At 42.7% G+C, this 21534-nt stretch overlaps 2 protein-coding genes across 2 annotated transcripts in view; one reads left to right on the top strand and one right to left on the bottom strand.

Annotated features, from left to right (window-relative positions):
• Nucleotides 1–21534, bottom strand: part of TMEM130 (transmembrane protein 130) — a 528437-nt gene that overhangs the window by 226387 nt on the left and 280516 nt on the right. The gene's annotated exons all lie outside the window — the stretch shown is intronic.
• Nucleotides 20314–21534, top strand: part of LOC122817301 (proteasome subunit beta type-6-like) — a 39503-nt gene continuing 38282 nt past the window's right edge. Inside the window, exon 1 of the mRNA XM_044090527.1 lies at nt 20314–20547. Within this exon, the coding sequence (XP_043946462.1) occupies nt 20314–20547 (234 nt within the window). The remainder of the gene's footprint in view (nt 20548–21534) is intronic.

Raw genomic sequence — 21534 nt, 5'->3', positions numbered from 1 at the left:
GTGTGTGTGTGTGTGTGTGTGTGTGTGTGTGTGTATATATATATATATATATATATATATATATATATATACAGATGCATAAAACATGTTAATACAATATAAAATGTAGCATCTGCCCATCTTACATTATAAGCTTTTGAATAATGCATACTATTTAGATGCTATATTATACATATGGAATATGCTGTCTGGATATATGAATTATCTTGTACAATAAGGTTAAGGATGATTTCTGTGATGAATGGATTTGAGCCTCACTGTGAAGTTTGTAAATGCATAACATGAAGCACTCCTGTGTGTTCTATTTATATGTTTTTCCCCTGCTCTTTTTGTGGTTTGAATTACTGCTTTCCATTCATTTTAATGGGATGTAGTAACCATGTTGCTTGCTTATCTGCCTGTTGCATAGGGCTTTAAATTGGCAGGGAAGCTGATGATATGCACAGGAGAGGCTAAATGGTGCATACAAGATGTACAAATGAACGTAAATAAAAAATGTAAATCCTGAAACTGGATACTTGGATTTATAATACTCTAGTATCTAGCTAAGTAATTAAGATAAATGAATGCATTATCTAATTAAAATATGGCATAACAAGCTTAAAACCTTGTTTTCTTTATTATAGAATTGATCCTTTATTTTTCTTTACCTTTCTTTTCTTAAGATACCTTCTAAATGCAGCTACTCTATGACATCGACGGATAAAGCTCTGACTGTGTCACAGGCGACCCTGGTTCAAACAGCAGCTCAGGCACCTGTAGGACCTGGCAGGGAAGGATGGGAGTTGGCAGCCACCGCCTGCTCGCCCATCCTGGGGGAGGGAAATAGTTCTACCTTCCTACATGGGTCAAGCCTAGCTACAGCACTAGGTGTTTAACCCGTGGAGTTTGACTCTCAGCCACCATATGCAATCACACTGTCAGCAGAGGGGAGCCCTCAGAGGGCAGCTACAGCACAGAGCAGAATAGCTGCCACTGGAGGTGGGTGTGTCACCAGGGGGAAAGGGTAGGTCACCTCAAAGGACCAGCAAATCTAACCTGCTCCATACCACTCAATTAATGTGAGTGGGCAGGAACAAATAAATGGGCAGTAGGGCTCTCGCCTGCCCGGGAAATCCCAGTTCCCACAACCATGGGAGAAATAGGCTGACTGGGTGCAGACAGAGAAGCTGTCCCATGGAGGTGCAAAAAAAAAGAACAAAAGAAACCTTTTAAATGTCTAATATTTGCTTTCTGTAGCATTTGTTTTTTTTTTTTTTTTTTTAACTACAGTGGAAGAAAAGCCTTAAATGAGTACAAATTTACAAACAGGACTGCTTGGCCAACACATTTTCTTATGTGCCTACCCTATATCCTTAGCTGAGCAACAGTTTCAATGTTTGTTTTCATTTCACTAAGTGTTCTTTACACTCTATTCATTCCATGTTTTCTGGTTTAGCTACTGTTTTTCTTCACGAAAACAGCAGTAGAAACTATGCAGTGGAATAAGTCAGTCAGATGTGTTTACAGAATGTAAAATGTTTAAAGGAGTTCTGTAGGCTTATGTGAACCTTCAAAAGGTTTAAGACCAGGGATTTAGCAAGGCCCAACTCCCACTAATCAATGAAGTAATCATTTTAAAGTTTTACCATTTTCTCCACAAAAATTTAAATAATCATGTGAAATTGCAATCTTTATTTATTTATTTCAATTTGATAACTGGGTAGGGGGACTGGACTGGTCCAAAGAAACTATTCAGCCACGACCCCGGCACAAAGGCTAAGTAAGTTACACAGTTGAATAGTGTTACGGTACAAACAAAATGACAGATTTAGAAGATGACATAAACATTCAAAATTACATACTTTGAGAAGTGAATTTAATAAAATCAGAACATTACTACTTAAAAATATATACATTCAGATAATGAACTTCATACAAAGGAAATATTATGGTAAGGAATAAGGTCAGTGCTAAGTTTATGCCTTTACGAGTTACTGTTTGTTAGCCATTGTCTCCAAAGCATTTACAGTCAGTTTCACTAAAGAGGTGTTTAGAACATGATGCCCTGAAAACAAGGAGGGAATTTTGTGATTTGATTTCAGGAGCGAGAATCATTATACACAAAGTGCATCCTCTAGTAAGGAAGATATTTTTATCAGTTACTTTGTATTAATTACTTTCAGAAATGTATTTCTGCTTTAATTTTCACATATGCTAAATGGTACAGTATTTATCAGAAATACTTATGTATTTATTTATTGCTTTTGTTTACCAGGTAAGACCGACTGGGTACAGGACCCACATTCAGCTGAGATCTGGGGAAAAAAGGCTCCGATGTACAAACAACAGTAATAGACAGAGTGACATTAAGATTTGAAAGGCAAAAATACAGAATAGTTTTTACAACATTTTTTCAAAAGACAGAGAACTTTTAGTTATGTACTTACCATAACTTTAGATGTATGGGATCCATCTCGCCTACATTCTCTACAGATGGCTTCGGAGCCGATCCTCGGCTCCGACTCGGCGCTATACAATAGAACGCAGTCTCTTATTGGCTGAGTCACCTCATATCCCAGGATGCACCACCACTACCTCCCCAGATCTCGTTTGTTCGCACTCATGTTCACAGAGACATACTATTGTCATAACATACTCAGGTCTTTCAAGAGAGGAAGAAGATCAATTTCGGATCGTCCGGTCTCTCCTGGTCTACAAGGCAGGGGGATGGAGGGTGGGTTATTAGGAATGTGGCGAGATGGATCCCATACATCTAAAGTTATGGTAAGTACATAACTAAAAGATGTAATGTGATCCTATCTCGCCTACATTCTCTACAGATGGGACAGCGTCCCTAGCACCTAATTCGGGTGGCTCACTGGAAAACACTCCTGAGAACTGTGGAACCGAAGGAAGCTCGACCCCTGGATGCCACATCTAATTTGTAGTGAGAAACAAAGGTGTGTGAAGATGTCCACGTGGCAGCCGCACAAATGTCGCCAATAGAGAGCTTGGAATGAAAAGCTGCCGAAGTGGCCATAGCTCTAGTAGAATGAGCTTTAACGGGAGCTATGAGCTCCTTGTTTGAGATGAGATACACGTGAGTGATGCAGTCCCTGATCCACTTGGCAATAGTGACTTTAGTGATGGCTTTGCCTAATCTATTATCCGAAAAGGACACAAACAGTTGATCTGATTTCCGTGCTTTGTGTGTCCTATCCAAATAGAAGTGTAATTGCCTGTGCACATCTAAGCAGTGAAAAGTATATTCAGCTCTATTGGAATATTTGGGAAAGAAGACCGGTAGCTCCATTGACTGTTGTAGACAGAAATTAGAACAAACCTTTGGTATAAAAGATGGGTTTGTCCTAAGAGATACTCTATCCTTGTGGAATACCAAGTAAGGTGGTTTAACACATAGAGCCTGAAGCTCTGAAACCCGTCTGGCTGAAGTAATAGCAATTAGAAGGGCAGTTTTCCAAGAAAGGAATTTCAGATCACAGGTTGCTGCCGGCTCAAAGGGTGGTGAGGTTAAGGCACCTAATACCACGTTCAGATCCCACGGAGGTGCAGGTTGCGAAATGGGGGGTCGTAGAAGCCAAGCTCCTTTAATAAAGGCTTTACAGAGCTTGTTGCTCATTAAGGGAGGTTGCACACTTTCATGAAAATTGGAAATAGCTGCCAATTGTACTTTGATGGTAGATACTGAGCAACCTTGCTGGAACAGGGAGGCTAAAAACTTCAGTACTTCAGATACCGAGGCTGTCATTGGGTCTAATCCTCGGAGTTGGGCCCAAATAGCAAACCTCTTCCATTTACTGCTATATATCTTCTTTGTAGAAGTCTTGTGGGCCGAAGACAAGATGTGTATGACTTCAGGAGCCAAAGAGTGGCTCCTAATTATGGTTGGAAGAGGAGTAGCCAGGCTGTCAACTTCAACGAATGGAGGGACTGATGGAGTTGTCCTGACTGATGAGTCAAAAGGTCCGGAACTTGGTCCAGGAACCAAGGACCCTCCAATGCATACCTGTGAAGAAAGGGGAACCAGATTTGCCGAGGCCAGTATGGGGCGATTAATATCATTCTGCTTCTCAAGCGAATCGCCTTCTGAATCACCTTGGGGAGAAGGGGAACTGGTGGAAAGGCATATAGCAGTCCGGAGGGCCAAGTGTGGACTAGAGCGTCCTTGGGAGTCTCCCCCGAAACTGAGGTCAGAGTGAAGAAGTGGTGACACTTCGCATTGAAGGGGCTTGCGAAGAGATCGCAACAGGGGACTCCCCATCTTGTGAAAATCTGTGTTATCACTCTGCTGTTCAAGGACCACTCGTGAGGGGAGAGAATAGTTCTGCTCAGTCTGTCGGCTATCACGTTGGATTTCCCCGGAATGTGCGTTGCAATTAGAAAACGCTTGGTAGCAATCGCCCAATCCCATACTCTCATGGCCTCTCTGCAAAGGGGATAGGACCTGGTTCCTCCTTGCTTGTTTAGGTACCAGACTACCGACATGCTGTCGGATTGAATGGCAATTGTACCCTGGGGGAGGTGATCGTGCAGTGCTTGCAACGCTAAAAGCACCGCCCTCATCTCCAGGATATTGATATGAAGAAGACTCTCGTCGGGGTGCCACGTGCCTTGGACCGACCTGTCCAGATAATGACCCCCCCACCCTGTCTGGGAGGCGTCCGTAGTCAGTGTGGCAGAGGGGAGTGGTGGAACGAAGGGTCGCCCTTGATTCAGATTGGGGGATAGAAGCCACCAACGAAGATCCTGTTTGCACGTGTCCATGATCAGAATGTGGTGACTGAGGGGACGGTCCTGATAAGACCACTGGACTGAGAGGAGCCACTGAAGTATCCGTGTGTGCAACCTTGCCAAGGGGACCAGAAGAATGGTGGCTGCCATGGAGCCCAACAGTTGTAGGACCATTCTTGCTGGAGCACGACGTCTGAGGATTAGGGCCCGGACCTGAGACTGAAGCGTTGCGATCCTTTCTGCAGGGAGATAGACTCGCATCTGCCTTGAATCTATTTCTGCACCGATAAACAGAATACGCTGAGATGGTTGCAATACAGATTTTGACCAATTGAAGGTGATTCCTAAGGATTTGCCCAGTGCTATAGTGGCTGCTAAATTTTTCAAGAGTAGATGCCTGGAGGCGGCAGTTAGGAGCCAGTCGTCTAGGTATGGAAACACCTGGAATCCTAGACTTCTCAAGTGAGCAGTCGCGACTGCCAAACATTTGGTAAACACCCTGGGGGCTGTGGTGAGACCAAAGGGCAGTGCTCGGAACTGAAAATGACTGTCTCCTAGGCTGAAGCGTAAGTGTCTCCTCGACGCCTGATCCATCAGAATGTGATAGTAGGCGTCTTTGAGGTCTATGGAGCACATCCAAACTCCTTTCTCCAAAAGCGGGAGAATGGATTGTAAAGTGACCATCCGGAATTTGGACTTTTTTACAAATCGGTTTAGTTTGCTGAGATCCAAAATGGGTCTCAAGTCCCCGGTCTTTTTTGGCACCAAAAAGAATCTTGAGTAAGTCCCTAATCCGGCCTGGTCTGCGGGGACAGGTTGGATGACTCCTTTTTGAAGCAGCTTTGATACTTCGTTGGCTGCATGATCCCGTTGACTGGGTGGTGGGTCCGGGATTCTTTGGACTGGTGGGGGTGGTTGAACAAAGGGGATGGAGTAACCTCCGGCAATGATTCGAAGCACCCATTGGTCCTGAGTAATGTCTTCCCAGGCCTTTAGGTGCTTCGAGAAACGACCCCCGACTGGCTCCGGAGTTGCACAGCCGGGTACTCCTTCAGGGATGCTGGAAGGAGGAGGAGCCATGAAAGGACTTGCGGTCTCCAGTGATGCGGGGGCCTCCGCCGCCTCTGGGACGGCGTCTCCCTGAAAAATTTCCCCCTCCTCTGCCTCTAGAAGGGGGTCGCTCTGCTGCGACGAGTAAGGCTTCTGAGACTTACGGAACCACATTTTCCCTCCTCTTCGGGCCTTGGGATAAGGCCTGAGGGGAGTGGAAAAGCGGCTCCTGGCAGACAAGGTCTTACCCTCCTGTTCGCAGCGAGTCAAAGTGTCCTTTACCTTGGGTCCAAACAGTGAGGACCCACCAAAGGGGGCGTCGGCAAAGGAAGACTTAAAGGCCTCTGCAAAATGACACAGGCGTAGCCAGGCTTGTCTCCGTGAGCAACACCAGTCCCAGCCGCTCTACTCGCTCCTTGCCGCATAGGAAATGAGCCTCATGGACGAGTTAGATAATGAGGATAGGGTAGCCAACTGAGAGTTAACCGTCTGAGTTAACTGTTCAGGTAAGTTACCGAGAGGGCATCAGACAGCTCCTTGATCAGATCCCTCTGTAGTCTGCTGAAGTGTGCCAGATAATTCAGAGACCTTAACGTAAAGGTCGCTGAAGAAAGGGCGCTTGCCGTACCGATCCATGCTCCTAGACTCTTTATTAGGGGGATGGATGGACGTCGAAGCCTCTGCCACATCTTGTTGGGTGGCAGATGCCACCACCATAGCATCTACAGCCACACCTTTAGATAAAAAATCCTTGTCCGGGGGTGCCGAGAGAAACTTATTGGGACGAGCTGGCACCGGTTCCACAGAATCCGGGTGTTCCCACGCCCTTTGAGAGATCAAATCCAGAAGCTCATCGAAGGGCGGAGACACCCAGGAGGCGGAAGGCTGAGCCCCGAAGGCCTTGAGGAACACCGACTCCTCAGCGGAAGGGGGTTTGGACTGCCAGTCGCCTCGGTGTTTAAGGATTTCCAGAATGTCTGCAAAGGAGACATCTTCCGAAGACGACTTTGGGGACCCCTCCGCATCATCGAGGTCGGTATCCGATGTGAGGGACTCGTCAGGGGAGTCGACGTGTTTCCTCTTACACTGTCTCTTCCTGGGCGGTTCCTCCGAATGGGTGTCGGAGGAACCTCCAGGAAGAAGGGAACTGCCAATGGGGGTAACCTCAGGCCCAGGGGCTCCGCTGTCACGAGACAGGGGGATTCCAGAAGCGCCAGTCTCCATGCCCAAGGAAGGTGGTGGTGGTGGTGGTGGTGGAAAGGTCGAAGTGGCCACAGAGGATTTGGCTAAAGCACTTCTCATGGCATCGAAGGCCGGACCCCCAGAATCCTGGGAAGGTCCCGTCCCTGAGGCCACAACAGTAACCGGAGCCCCCGCAGCCGACACACCTAGAGGGAGGCTTGGAACCGAAAGGATCGGATCCGAAGCATCCCCCCAGGGGCCGACTGAGGAGGTCCGCGTACCGAACCCCGACCCGAGGGACGGGGTTGAAGTTAGAGTCGGAGCCGACTCGATAACTTCGACTGGATCCACCAACACCGACTCCAACGGCGCCAAGGCTGTCGGAGGAGGAATGGAAGTAGAAGGATGGGGGATCGGCTCCAGAGCCAACTGGGCAGGAGTCGAGATCAATTTAGCGAAGACCGGTGACTGGAAAAGCTTCTGAAGCACCCTGTCTACGTCCGAATCGGACATCCTCGAAGAACGAGAAGAGACCGACCGGGTCCGAGTCGACTTCTCCGCCGGCTCCGAAAGACTGGGGGACCGGCTCCGTAAAGGCTCGAGGCGTATCGGCGCCGAGGGAGATTCCACTACTATTGCAATCTCCCTTGGAGCCGATGTGGACTTCGGCTCCAAAGTGGAAGTGTCTGAGCGGGCAACCCCCATTGGCTCCGAAGGCAGTGGAGCCGATGAAGGTGACACGCCTCTCGATGCTCGAGCTCTCGACTCCAAAGCCAGAGGAGTCGAGGCTGGAGACATCGAGGCAGACCGTTCCGCCCTCGGCTCCGAAGTCCGTGGAGCCGACGGAGAAGCCTGCCTAGACTTTTTAGCTATCGGATCCGACGGACTGGTCGGAGCCGAAGATTTTTTCTTGCCAGTAGGAGAAGAAGAAGAGGATAAGGCTTCCTCAAAAGAAGGGGCAATGAGCCCTTTTAAAATCAATTTGTTTTTCCTCTCTTGGAGGACTCGAGAGGAAAAAGCGTGGCAAACGCTACAGGACTCCTGGAGATGTTTGGGACCTAAACAATATACACACAAGGAATGATCATCCGTTATGGACATTTTGTAACCACACTTAACACATTTTTTAAAACCGGAAGGTCTATGTTCTTTAGACATGGTTTTAAAGAAAAACTTAACAACAATTACAGACAAAACAGTTAACACCGACAACTAGGCTCTAATTTAAACGCCTAAAACTTAACAACAATTACAGACAAAACAGTTAACACCGACAACTAGGCTCTAATTTAAACGCCTAAGGCAGGGCTAGGCCCCTCTAACTTAAACGGAACCTTTTTACCAACAACAATACACAATCTTCCACAAAAGTACCAAAAAAAAAAACAATCACACAACAACACTAGCCGTTAAAACAGCTTTTGGGTGAGTTTTAGAGAGAAATTTGACAGAAAAGTTTCTGACTAGAGGTACTTAGCTCAGCCAAGTCCGAGACCACGTCTATGCTGGAAAGCGGCAAATGAGATCTGGGGAGGTAGTGGTGGTGCATCCTGGGATATGAGGTGACTCAGCCAATAAGAGACTGCGTTCTATTGTATAGCGCCGAGTCGGAGCCGAGGATCGGCTCCAAACCCATCTGTAGAGAATGTAGGCGAGATAGGATCACATTACATCTACATTTCAAACTTGAAAAAGTATACCTGCAGTCATACTGTTGCTATTTTCAACAAAAAGCAATACGTCTTAAAAAAGGTATAATGGTGAGAGAGTTAGAGTTGAGAAACTGAAGACAAGGGTAGTTTCATGATTGTTGTTAAATATAAACTCTTCCACACTCCAAAATTGAGAAGAATATCATTTGGCACAAAAAAAGCAACTTCACTAGTAAACATGAACAATGTGTAAAAAACTAAAATAAACTACTGCCTCAGCAAACGCCTTCAAGGTTCAAAAGTATTTCATCAATTAGAACATTACTAAACAGAATAGAATATACCAGAATCTATGAAGCTATTAAGCGTGAATCTATGAACCTATTAAGCGTGAATCTATTTATTTATTTATTTATTTATTTGAAGTTTGTTTGCCAGGATAATCCACTGGACCGAATGAGCCCATTTTCAATGGAGTCCTGGGGAGAAAAGCTCCAAAAGATACAATATCAAAAATATCAAAAATACAAATAAGAATAAAGTAAATTATAATAGGTAGAACATAGATAGCATCTACTGTTTGATAAGTATCATAGTAGTACATATAAGCACAAGGTAGTATTAAGAAAAACAGGAAAAGCAACAGAAGAGCAAATACAAGAATAACAAATAAGTTTACAATTTTTAATTTCTATATTCACTAATAAATGTAAAGAGAGAAAGTATTAGTTAAGATTCTAGCTAGTAGGTGTGCACAGATAGTATTTACATAAGTGGTTAACTATAGTAAGAGTGTTCCTATGGAAGGGAAGGGATTGTAGATTAAGGAGTGTGCAGTAGCTGGAGGAATTATGCAGGGTGGGTACAGGAGCATTCCCAGAGAGAAGATAGGTGTGAATGGAGGAGAGATTTAAAGATAAGAACGCTGCTGGTAGTACGGATATGTGATGGGAGGGAGTTCCAGAGGTGGGCCAGGGCAAAGGAAAGTAAGAGTTTACCTGCTGGACAGGTAGGTTTATGGAGTTCAAGTAGGTTCTGAATGCTGGTTCTAAGGGGTCTATTAGGATGGTGCATGGTGAAGGCTGAGGAGAGAGAGGGGCAGAGTGAGGGCTTAAAGATGAGCTTATGAGCTTGAGTTAGTTGAGTGTAGGTAAGATAGTCTGGGAGTTCTAGCCAATTATGTTTGTGGAGGGCAGTACAGTGGTGGGAGGAGGATCTATGGCCAGCGGCGAATTTAGCGATTTTGTTGTAGCAGGAAGAAAGTTTTGTTTTGGTAGAGGATTTAAGGTTGGTTAGTAGTGGGGCACCATATAGTAGAGAGGGGATAAGGTATGTGGTAGATAGGAGGAATCTGGTAGATGGGGAGAGGAAGCGTATGTGCCGGTAGAACATACCAAGTTTCTGATGTGTTTTTTTAATGTTTGTTTGTATGTGGGAATCAAATGTGAGCTGATTATCAATGAGAGCTCCTAGCAGTTTGGCATTGGAGACAATTTCTAGGGATGTATTATTTTGACTGGTTATGAGGAAAGAGTTTTTGTCAATAGTTATGCTTTTTGATGGGGTGAATAGTATCAGTTTGGTTTTAGACGGATTGAGAGCAAGATGATTATCATGCATCCATTTTTCAGTGGTTGTGAAGGCATCCTGAGTTATTTTTTTTGAGGGAGGGAATGGAGTTTGCAGCGCAAATAATGGTTGAGTCATCTGCATATTGGACTATTTTAGCATTTGGGATATTGTGGTGGAAGTCATTAATGAAGTTATTGAATAATAATGGACCTAATATGGAGCCTTGAGGTACACCAGTGACAGTGTTGAGGTAAGAGGAGGTGGATTTCTTCCATTTAACAGATTGCTGCCGATTGGAGAGGTAACTAGAAAACCAATTGATGCAAGAGGGGGAAAGATGTAGGTTAGAGAGTTTGATGAGTAACAGGGAGTGGGAGATGGTGTCGAAGGCCTTAGAAAGGTCTAGGAGCAGAGTAGAGACAATATAGTTAGAGTCTCTAGCTTTATTTACAGTTTCACGGAAGGAGAGAAGAGCAGTAGTAGTGCTATGACCGGGTCGAAATCCATGTTGTGTTGGGGTTTATAGGTGATTATTGGTGAGGTAAGGTAGCAGTTGTATGTGTATGCATTTTTCTAGTAGATTAGAGATGGGGGATAAGATGGCAATTGGTCTGAAGTTGGAAATGGCGTTGTTGTTGCCTCCTTTGTGGAGGGGAATGATGTAAGCTTTTTTCCAGATTTGGGGTACATAACTTTCTTGGATGGACCGATTTATAAGTATGCAAATTGGGAAGGCAATGGCTTCAGTAGTTATCTTTAGGAAGAAGGAAGAGATGTTGTCGGGAGCATTAGAGCAAGGTTTTAATTTAAGAAGCAATTTTTTTATAGTACATATGGGTATGGGTTTGGGGGAGAAGAGAGGGTGGTCAGAGGACGAGCAGTCTAGATTGGAAGTGGAAGTAAGAGTTGTAGCTGGAGGAGTAGAGTTACTGGAAAATGAAGATATTAATTTAGATATGGAATCAATAAAGAAGCTGTTGAATTGGAAGGCGAGATCGGTATCACTAATATTTTGATCTGGTTGTGGGTTTTCCTTTTTGCCAGGGTTGAAGAGGGAGGAGATACTATTCCAGAACTTTTTTGGGTTAGTCTTATGATTATTTTGGAGGGTAATATAGTAGGACCTGCGGTCAGAATTGATAAGTTTTTTGACTCTGTTGCGGAGTGTTTTGTATTCGTTTAGGGAGGCTGGGGTTTTGTCTTTATAGTAGCTTTTCAAGGCTTTATTGCGAAGGCACATGGTAGCTAAGGTGTCTTTTTTTAACCATGGGAAAGTTTTGCTCTTAATTCTTTTTGTTCTAAGGGGAGCTAAGGAGTCAAGGAGGTTTAGAAATGATATATTAAAATAGGTGACAGCTTCATCTAAGGGTAGTGTATGTAGGGGACTCCAATTGAATTGTTTCAATAATTCAGAGAAGGTGTTTTGGTTGAAGTTCTTTAAGGAGCGCACAGAGTTGGTGGTATGAGATAGCTGTAGAGAGGGAGAGTGACGGTGAGCAATGGTAGGAAAGTGGTCACTGAAATGGTAGGAAAGTGGTCACTGAGTGGGTCAGGGAGTGTACCGCTGCTTGAGAATAGGTGAGGGTGTGATACCAGATTCCAGTCTAGGGTGCTTCCACAGGAATGGTCTTTAGAAGGTCTGGTTATTGACTCTATTAATTGGTGAAAGTTATAAAGGTTTATATTTTGAGGATTCGTTGGGCATTGGACAGAGGACCAGTTAATGTTAACGTCGCCTAGAATGATAGTTTCATTAGTAATGTTGATGGAGAGCCAAGAGAGGATGTCCTCAAGAATAGCTATGTTATCACCAGGAGGGATGTAGAGGGAGGCTAAGCATATTGTTTTATGCTTGTTAAGATGGAGTAGTGTTAGAAGTAGTTTGGCATTGGCAAATTGGGGAACTGGTTTAGTATAAGAAGTAACTGAGAAGGAAGAGCCATAGAGAAGAGCTACACCTCCTCCTTTTTGGTGGGTTCTATCTTTCCTGATGATAATATAGTTAGGGGGGTTATTTCTGAGTCTTTTATAGAGGGTCTTAGCCATGTTTCAGATATTGATAGTATGTCTGGGTTATTGTGGAGAAGCCAGGCATGGAGGTTTGGGATTTTGTTACATATACTTTGGGCATTTAATGCTGAGAAGGTAATGGTTTTTGTGGATAAAGGTGTGTTTGCTGAGGAATTTGGGGGAGAGTTTGTTGAGGAATTTGAGGGAGATGGACCTGGGTTAGGGTGTATGTCACCTGACAATAGGGTGGTTATGACCTGGTGAAGACGAAGATAAAGGTAGTTGGAGTGTTTGGTATATAGTTTTAGGGTTGTGTGTTTATCTAGAGTAGTGCAGGAAGCACAAGGGTTAATATTTTTGTAGGTGGATGAATGAAAGCAAAAATAATGAACCTATTAAGCGTGAAATAAGAATGCATATGAATTTAAATGAAAACATAAAGCAAAAATAATTCAGTTGAAACAAATGAGTTCATAAAATAATAATTATAACAATCATAACAATAACAATACGCCGTTTGACTACAAAAACGCACGCATCTTAACTTCTATGAAATGAGGTTCCAAGATACTTCCAAAAATGTTATATTAAATATTTCATAAGTAATTCATTATGTGAAAATAAACCAAGCCTCCTTCTCTAATAACATATCAGAGGGATCTAAATATAAATCAGAACATGTCAACACATACATTATAAAGAATCTCCATAAATCCAAATCACTATTATGATATTTGAAAAAATGTGACACTACAGGGCCGGTAGTAGAATTATTTTTGACATCTCAGATGTGTTCACATATCCTCATCCTAAGTTGACGTATGGTCTTACCAATGTAAAACTTCAATCAAGGGTAGTTGAGGGTGAAAGAGTATAACAAAAGGGGTGAAGGGTGTTTCAATACAGGAAGGAGGAGAATGCAGAGGGAGTTGAGCAGGAATGAGGCTGAAGAGGAGTGATTTGCTAATCTGGTGCAGCATATCTGCAAACCAGGAATTGTGAAAATGAGATTAGCTGTAGCTTGAATGACTTTATGTCTTACTGTTTAGGGGATGAAGTTCCAACTTTAATATACTGAAGCATAAATGCATTTGTATTTTATTTATACGTTCACAGTTCTGAATTTACAGCCACTGCGGTACTTCACAGAGCTCAAATAAAAGCGCTAATCACCAAACAAATATTTTTATGTGATGAAATGGCCCAACCTAAATTAAAAGTCACATAGTAGTTAGGAGGTAATATAAAAATTATTCTGTGAATGTTTACACTTGTAAATATCAGAACAAGAGAAAATGGTAAGGATTCGGGTATACAAGAGTGACACAGGGAAGATTACTTTTTGAAAGTACTGTTTTAATTCATACTTAGAATGGTCAAAAGAGTTTTCTGAAATAAGGCCAGTGGGAAGAAGGTTGAGTTTTATGAGGGTATGTGTGCAAAAGCAAAATGATAGCTGTTCTACAGATCAGAGCTAATGTTACACAGCATCAGACTATTGCTTAAACATCCATAGGCAAAAACTAATACAAATCAGGAAAGTTAGCAATGCATTAAGGAAGTAGTAATGAACAACATATGCAAATTTATGGGTGATGTCAAACTTAAATGTACTGGCTGCAAAGACACTCTTAGGTGAAAAAACACGTTTCTGAGGGGTGGTTAGAACCCTGAACTCCCAACTAAGTTACTGACTCTGAGTTTTCAAAATACTGACAAAAGGGCATTTACCTTTCAAATTTGATGGTTTTGATCAGAGGTATGATTTTCTTCAACCCCATATTCACAACTTAGTATGAATACCAAACCTAAAACATTCACTGATATTTTTCATAGATAATGGCAAGTATTTGTGAGCTCATTTTTTCCCACTGACTGCAGAGCAGGATATTTCTTCCTTACAAATATGAGTCTATCATTGTCCATGTTGAAGTGAATGACCTGAGACGTACCTCCCTGGACTACAAGAAAAGAGACATGGAAGGCCTCTCGGATCATATAGCCCAGGCAGGTATGACCCTAGCCCTGAGTAACATCCTGCCATCGCCCAGAATGATACCACAATACAAGGACAAAATGATTGACTTCAACAATTTGGTGTCATTCTAAGGGGAACCACTGTCTGCTTGGGGTGACATGATCGACAGACCACGATGCTTTGCCAGAGATGGCCTGCACCTGTCGCCCCTGGGATTCCACATACTGGCTAAGGCTCTTGCCACCCCTATACTGCCTTTTTTTAGGCAAGGTTCAAAAGACAAACCTCACCACCGTAGCAGGTATAAGCAAGCAAAATCTGAGGGTAATGCTACTCAATGCTAGAAGTCTAAACCTCAAAATGCACTCACTCGAGGCACTCCTTAAAATGGAGAACATCGACATATGTGCAGTGACGGAGACCTGGTTCAAGGCTCCAGAGAGCAACCCTGCATTACCAGGCTATAACTCATACAACGCCTTTCGGCCACCTAACCTGGAATGAAACACTAAAGGAGGAGGCGTGTCCAAATTCATTAAGGATATCCACACCTCCAGGCTAGTTGCTCAACATAATGCATCTGAAATTATCTAAGTGCAACTAACACTGGGTAAGACTGCAATCCAGGCTGTAGCTTGTTACAGATCCCCCGCCATGATCCAGGATGCCCACTCCATGTTTCTTGATATACTGGGTAATATTAAGGTACAGCCCAATACCCTAATAACGGGCGATTTCAACTACCCCACCATCAACTGGGAAAACTACTCATGTACTAACTCATTTGCTCAATGCTTTCTGGAATTCATAAATTCCAGCGCTCTGGATCAGCTTGTCCATACCCCCACCAGGGGCAGCAGTATCCTGGACCTAGTCAACTCCTCGCTGGTCAGATCCAACCACAAGCTAATCACCCTAGACATCAATATCCCGCCCCCCCCCCCCCCATTAAGGAAACCACCGTAAAAAACTACTCCAAAGCCAACTTCACGCTTCTTAAGACAGAAGTGGCAAACTTCACGACACCCATACAGACGGAAAATAGATGTACGACTGCTGAATCATATACAAATGCACTGTATAAGCACATACAGGAGTGCATGGATCATGCCATCCCCAACAAAACCAAGACGCTACCCTCCAAAAAAAGGAAACCAATCTGGTGGTCCCCTGCCATAAACAAACTCTACAACAGAAGGAAGAACCTGCTGCAAAAAAGAGTACAATCCCGATTGCAGGAACTCCCTGGTCAGCCTCAGTAAGAAGGTGAGATCCCTCATAAAATCCTCCAAAGCTAGTTATGAAAATAAAATTGCCACTGATTCTAAAGACAACCACAAAGCATTCTGCAGCTATGTCAATAATCTCAATCGTGACACTCAGATCTGCTCTGAGCTACAGCACAATGGCACTAGCTATATGGAACCAACTGATATTGCCAACATCCTGGCAGATAGGTTCAGTGGAAACTTCACCCCCCCCTCTCACCCCTCAAAGGGCCCATCACTATACTGGAAGAATGCAAAGCCCCTGTAATCATGGCTGCACAAGTAAAGACCGTACTCTCCAAAGGCAAGAACACAGCATTCATGGGACCTGACAACATCCCACGCTGCGTTCTGCACGAACTACAGAATAAACTGACACCCCACCTAAGTACCATGTTCAATCATAGCCTCACTTCAGGCTTTGTGCCTACTAAATGGCGCACAGCGATGGTTATCCCACTCCACAAAGGGGGTACCACCACGGACCCCAGGAACTACCGCCCCATTAGTCTGACGAGCCTGGTCTGCAAGGCCATGAAACATATCATCTTGGAGCCTATAAACAAGGACATAGGTAACCTCCAAACTCTGTACCCCACTCAGTTTGGGTTTGTAAAAGGTAGGTTGTGTCTCCTAAACCTGACTGACTTCTTTGAAGCAGTTGCCAGAGATGTGGATGAGGGTAAGGTGGTGCACACAGCCTGTCTTGACCTCGCCAAGGATTTCGATACCATCCCACACTTTGGAATTATAGATAAACTCAGTAGACTGGGCATAAATCCCTATGTCACAAGATGGGTGGTCAACTTTCTCACTGACAGAACACACACAGTGACAGTAGCCGACTCCAAATCCAACTTCAGACCAGTGACAAGTGCAGTACCACAGGGCTCAGTCCTGGGTCCTCTCCTGTTTGGCATCTACTTCTCAGAAGTCCAGGCTAATACAGCAGGACTTTGGCTAATGAAGTTTGCAGATGACTGCAAACTAAGTGCCATAAAAGAATCGCATAATAATGTGAACATTCTACAAAGGGGCCTCTTTAAGAAAAAATCTTGACAATTGGATGGGAAATAGGAAATTCACCCTGGGGATCACTTCTGTGGCTCTGCTAGACAGGGATGCAGGAAAACAACTTTCTTGAGTGGCGAAAGCCAGGGAATTGTTTTGGCTAGGCTTATAAAGGCCCCAGGGCCGATATATGAACCTATGACAGATTTTGTTCTGTATCAAGATACTAATAACAGCAAAGATAACTCATTAATAAGTTTTAGTTCTCTAGCATCTCTTAGAATAAAAAGTATGAGGCCAGCTATGATAAAACTACAAGGATCACAAAACTTAAAGCAATTCATGTGGGCATTAAACAAACAAATAAAGAGAGACAGTGCATCACTGAATGCTGCATGCAGGGAGGCAATCACTAAGAATAACACAGAAAATGTTATGTTCTTCTTTTTCTTCTATTCTTCTTTAATTTTAATTTAATCTTTGACTCATGCCACTACCATACTGAGTGGGAGGTGTGCTGATTATATTTTATAGTCGTCTGAATCAGAGTGAAGAATTACTTTTCCTTTTAATGTATTTCTATTACCTTGGGAAGTACTGAGTGACAAACTAGCGGTGGTATAAAACGTGTTCATAAATCATAATAACGGTACAGATCTGCATGTTTTGCATTGTTCATGTTCTCTTCAAAAATGATGACTACGGTAATCTAACATTGTTTTAACCTTCCTCTTCCGTTTACTTCTTACTGCAAGTTACATTTCTCAGATTGGGTAACCTAAGCTCTTCGTATAGGAGCAGTTGTGAGGTCTGTCAGCTCATGTCCATGACCATGTTAACAGTAACTCGAGGCATACCCTAGCTCAATATGTAGGCACATAGGAAGGCAGGTATTGCCCCTAGCATGGATGCAATAAATAACCAAGGAAGGGCAACAGTACCATTTATATTGGGAAACTTGGTACTTTTCTGTTATCGGGGCAACAGTTTTAACGTGCTAGCATGTGCAGGCAATGATCGCACAGCTGTTTTTTTTTTTAAGAAACATCTGTGCTGCCATGAAGAGGCAGTGGTGGTTCTTTTTGTTAGTTTTGAGGAGGTGCAATCCACTTATGAGGTCAGAAAAGCACACTTTTTCTTTGCTGTTAATTTCTCACCTCCTGAATCAGAGACAAAGGTAAAAGTAAGCGTGGACAAAAGCCAACATCAAGGACACGTTTTAAACATTGGCTCTATTAACACAATAAAGGGATTTGAATTAAGTTGTATTTTCTGAAGCAGACAAAACTCTTTAAATATAACTTATGCCATTACTATTTGAGTGTGATTCACCACCTTTCCTCAAGTTGGGTCTCAGTTTTAGGGTGGAGAAGAGCAACATTCTGAGTCAAAATCAAGAACATCGCTGAAAAATAGGGATAGCTGAGAGTTGTATAAGTAAAATCTTCTCAAATGTCTTTCTCAACCGTTTAGCTACTTATTTCAGGACAAGACCACACAGAATGCGGATCCCAGGAAACATACTTCAGAATCCAATTGCAAACATTAGAGTTTCAGTCTCTTACCTCAGAATCACGAAAAAGACGGAACAAGATACCAGGTTCGTGATAATGGGTGATTTTATATTGAAATTAATAAGGACAGTGTTAACAGCTGTCTTTGGAAAATGGAAGAAAAGTGTCTGTTATACAGAGCATTATTTTGTGACTAGTGCAGTCCTTGCACTTTTATCAGAAAAAGCCACAACTTTGATTCAGGGCATAACAGAAGAAAGGCTGTGTACGAACATTGTGAGCACCTGCTAAGATTCCAAGCGCTCATTAGAACTGTTGCCCCATAACGGAAAAGTACTGGAAACTTTGTTTCTCCGTAGTCAAAACATGTTAAGTAAACATTTCATTACTGACTGCAATATTTAGACACCCTATACTTTCAGGAGAAAAGTTCATCCCTTCATCCCGTATCCCTTTCACAAAGGAATGTTTACCAATAGTAATACCTCATGTGACTGTAGCTCTTAACACCAGTTAGGAGTAGTTTGGCAGCAGAATTTATGGAGCAATAATACATGTCCCTCCTACTGCACAATTTTTAACAAAGATGAAGCAAAAACAAAATCCTCTGTGGCAGTTGGGGTTCATAAACACCCAATCTGTAAACAAAGACAGTGTCGTGGATAAGGCAGGGTGAAAGGGGCAACTGCCCTGGGTACAAAGTGTTGGGGGCATGATGAGCCAATTTTGAGCTCTATTCCTTTAATGCAATACTATCTTTTAAATGCCAGTACTGCATTTGCAGTCAAACATGAGTGCTGTAGTGCTCCGTGTGTGGTGTACACTGTAGCTGCTTGTTACACTGTAGCAAACAGTTCGCTACAGTTTAAAAGTTAGAAAAAATCTGTTTTTTTAACTAAAACCTGAGCTCTGAAGTGCTCCATGCATGCAGGGTATAAACTGTAGCAACTGTTTGCTAAATTTGTAGCAAGCAGTTTGCTGCAATTTATAAGAAGATCCTTTTTTGTTGTTTTTAATTAAAACATGAGTACTGTAGCGCTCCACAGCAAGCAGTTTGCAACAGTTTATAAGAAGAAATTCTTATTTATTTATTTTAATAAAAGGGGGAGAGTCAGGGGCAAGGCATAAAATGGGACCTGAATGGCTGGGCAGGAGTGAGAAGATTGAGTTATGCATCTGGCCACCTGGTTGGTGGCAATAGAAGGCCGAGGATCTGTAATAAGCTGATCACTAGATTGGCTTAATACAGGCATAGTAAAGAGTTTTTATTTTATTTTTATTTTATTTTATTTATTTACTTTGCTCTTCACCTGAAGTTCTGGAGGGGTGGGGCACTGCTTCATGGTACCGGCATGGCTATGCTTCCGAACAAACAAATATTGACATAGCTCCTAATTCACACAAACAAAAGGTTTGAAGAGAATGCAGTACATCAACAGCAAGGCTTTGGGGAAAAAACGCTAACATCTAGACTTAGCTGAAGAGTTGATTAATGTAATAATTATGCAGAGTTTTACAATAAGTAAATATTTTCTTTAATTATTTCCGAGAAAGCTTTAGCACATGCTGACATATTTTTTTAGAATTTTGGTTCTGATTTGTTACTGGTTTCACCATTGCTCAGAAAGCCTATCAGAAATGTCCTACAGAAAAATATGTGCATTATAAGCATTTATTTCAGTGCTGAGACAGGGAAACACTGTGGGGAACTCCACAAAACATGGACAGGAGTACAGCAATTCTAATATGAGTTAGAAGGAACAGGGTAGGTGACTGATTATGATCTGCAATGCATTCTGTATTAAGGACAGTCAAATTAATCACTAGTAGATTACTACTACTAACGAATAGAGGCAGCTCCAAAATGCTTTACTACATGCATAGGTCCCCTCAAATTATCTATGGTATGAGCCTAGTTATTCTCATCAGGGGCAATATATAATTGTAAACCATGGCATGGGTAAGGTCAATCTCTAACCAAATGGGATAGGTTAATTTGAGCACAAAAAGGGAAATTGGCTTGGCTTAAAATGGCCTGCAAGAGCAGCTAGCCTTGTACTTACCTATGAACCTGTTAAGTAGAAGACAGATTGCCTGGCTCTGTTGTACACAGGGATGGGGCCCTGATTGTGACACAGGTGACTCAGGTTCAATCAGTAGCCATGGCACTGGAGAAGCCAACCAGAGAAGGGAAAGACAAAAGGGGCATGTCCCACTTGCCTCTCCCAAAGGGTGGTGAGGGTTATACACACATATGGGCGCACAATTCTGATGAGATTTCCCTGGTGGAGAGCAAGGGAAACCACCATTCATTCTTTGGAAGAGGAGCAGCAGAAGTGGAGATGTACACTAACAACTCTACAGAAGTGGAGATATACAATAACAACCCTGCAGAAGTGGAGATATACAATAAAAACCCTGCAGAAGTGGAGATATACAACAACAACCCTGGAGAAGTGGAGATATACAATAGCAACCCTGCAGAAGTAGAGATATACAATAACAACCCTGCAGAAGTGGAGATATACAATAACAACCCTGCAGAAGTGGAGATATACAATAACAACCCCCCAGAAGTATGTCACTCTTCTACACTTTGTGTGCAAGTGATAAGGCTAAAAAAACACAGATTTTGAACAACTCCTGATGGCTACTTAAATAATAACTCTTCCTAATTGACCATCGCCCTTGTAATGGAGAACAAATGGAATGATTAGCCAGGAGGGGGTCAATAATTGACAGACAGTGACGGCAAAAACAGCAAAAAAATTAGGTTTAGCAGGGGACCCTTAAACTGTGAGTAAACTCAGTACAGAAAAAGTATGCCAACAACAAATAACTAAGTATGAAGCAAAAATCATGTCACTTTTTACAAGAATATCAATCAGAAATGTACAGTAAGACAACATCTCAATCTATAGTGAGCTAACGGCACTGAAGACAGTATTTAAAAAAGCATTCTCAGTCAAAACAATTTGTTATGCAGTGTTTATACAGTATTACCAGAGAGGTATAACATTAACAGTCAACATAATGAGATATAAAAAGCAGAAAAGAAGTGAAAATGAAGATATGTATTCCATTGCATTAAAGATGTTTTATAGAGTGGAAGATGGCTATGAAGATGTTAAAAAAGACATCTGACAAAATAAAATGGAACTGTTCTAAAGAGCTACTCTGGTGGGCTGTATCCATAGGTTGGAACTAGGCTAACTACCCTTGCAAGTCGTTTTAAGCCTAGCCACCTTTTCCATATCTTGCTTGGATTAAGCTATCCCATTTGGTGTTTAGATTAACCTTACCCATTCTAAGGTCTATATTTATATTACCCCTACTGATAACAACTGGGATCATACCACATATACAATTATAATGGCCCAAAATGTAGAATAAAGCATTTAGGAGCTGCCTCCATCCATTAGTAAGTAGTACAGGGGGCAGCTTTGGGGTATGTTTTCTGTTTCCCATCCACAGATCCACACTGAGCTTCAATACGGACAAGGATGCTCTTTGTTTTACATGGATGGGGAGTTTGTTCCAGAGCAGTGGTAGGTACACTCTGT

Source organism: Protopterus annectens, chromosome 12.part0, assembly GCF_019279795.1.
Source record: "Protopterus annectens isolate FY-2018-M chromosome 12.part0, PAN1.0, whole genome shotgun sequence".
In the NCBI taxonomy this organism is placed as follows: Eukaryota; Metazoa; Chordata; order Ceratodontiformes; family Protopteridae; genus Protopterus; species Protopterus annectens.
This window is presented reverse-complemented; position numbering and strand designations above follow the sequence as displayed.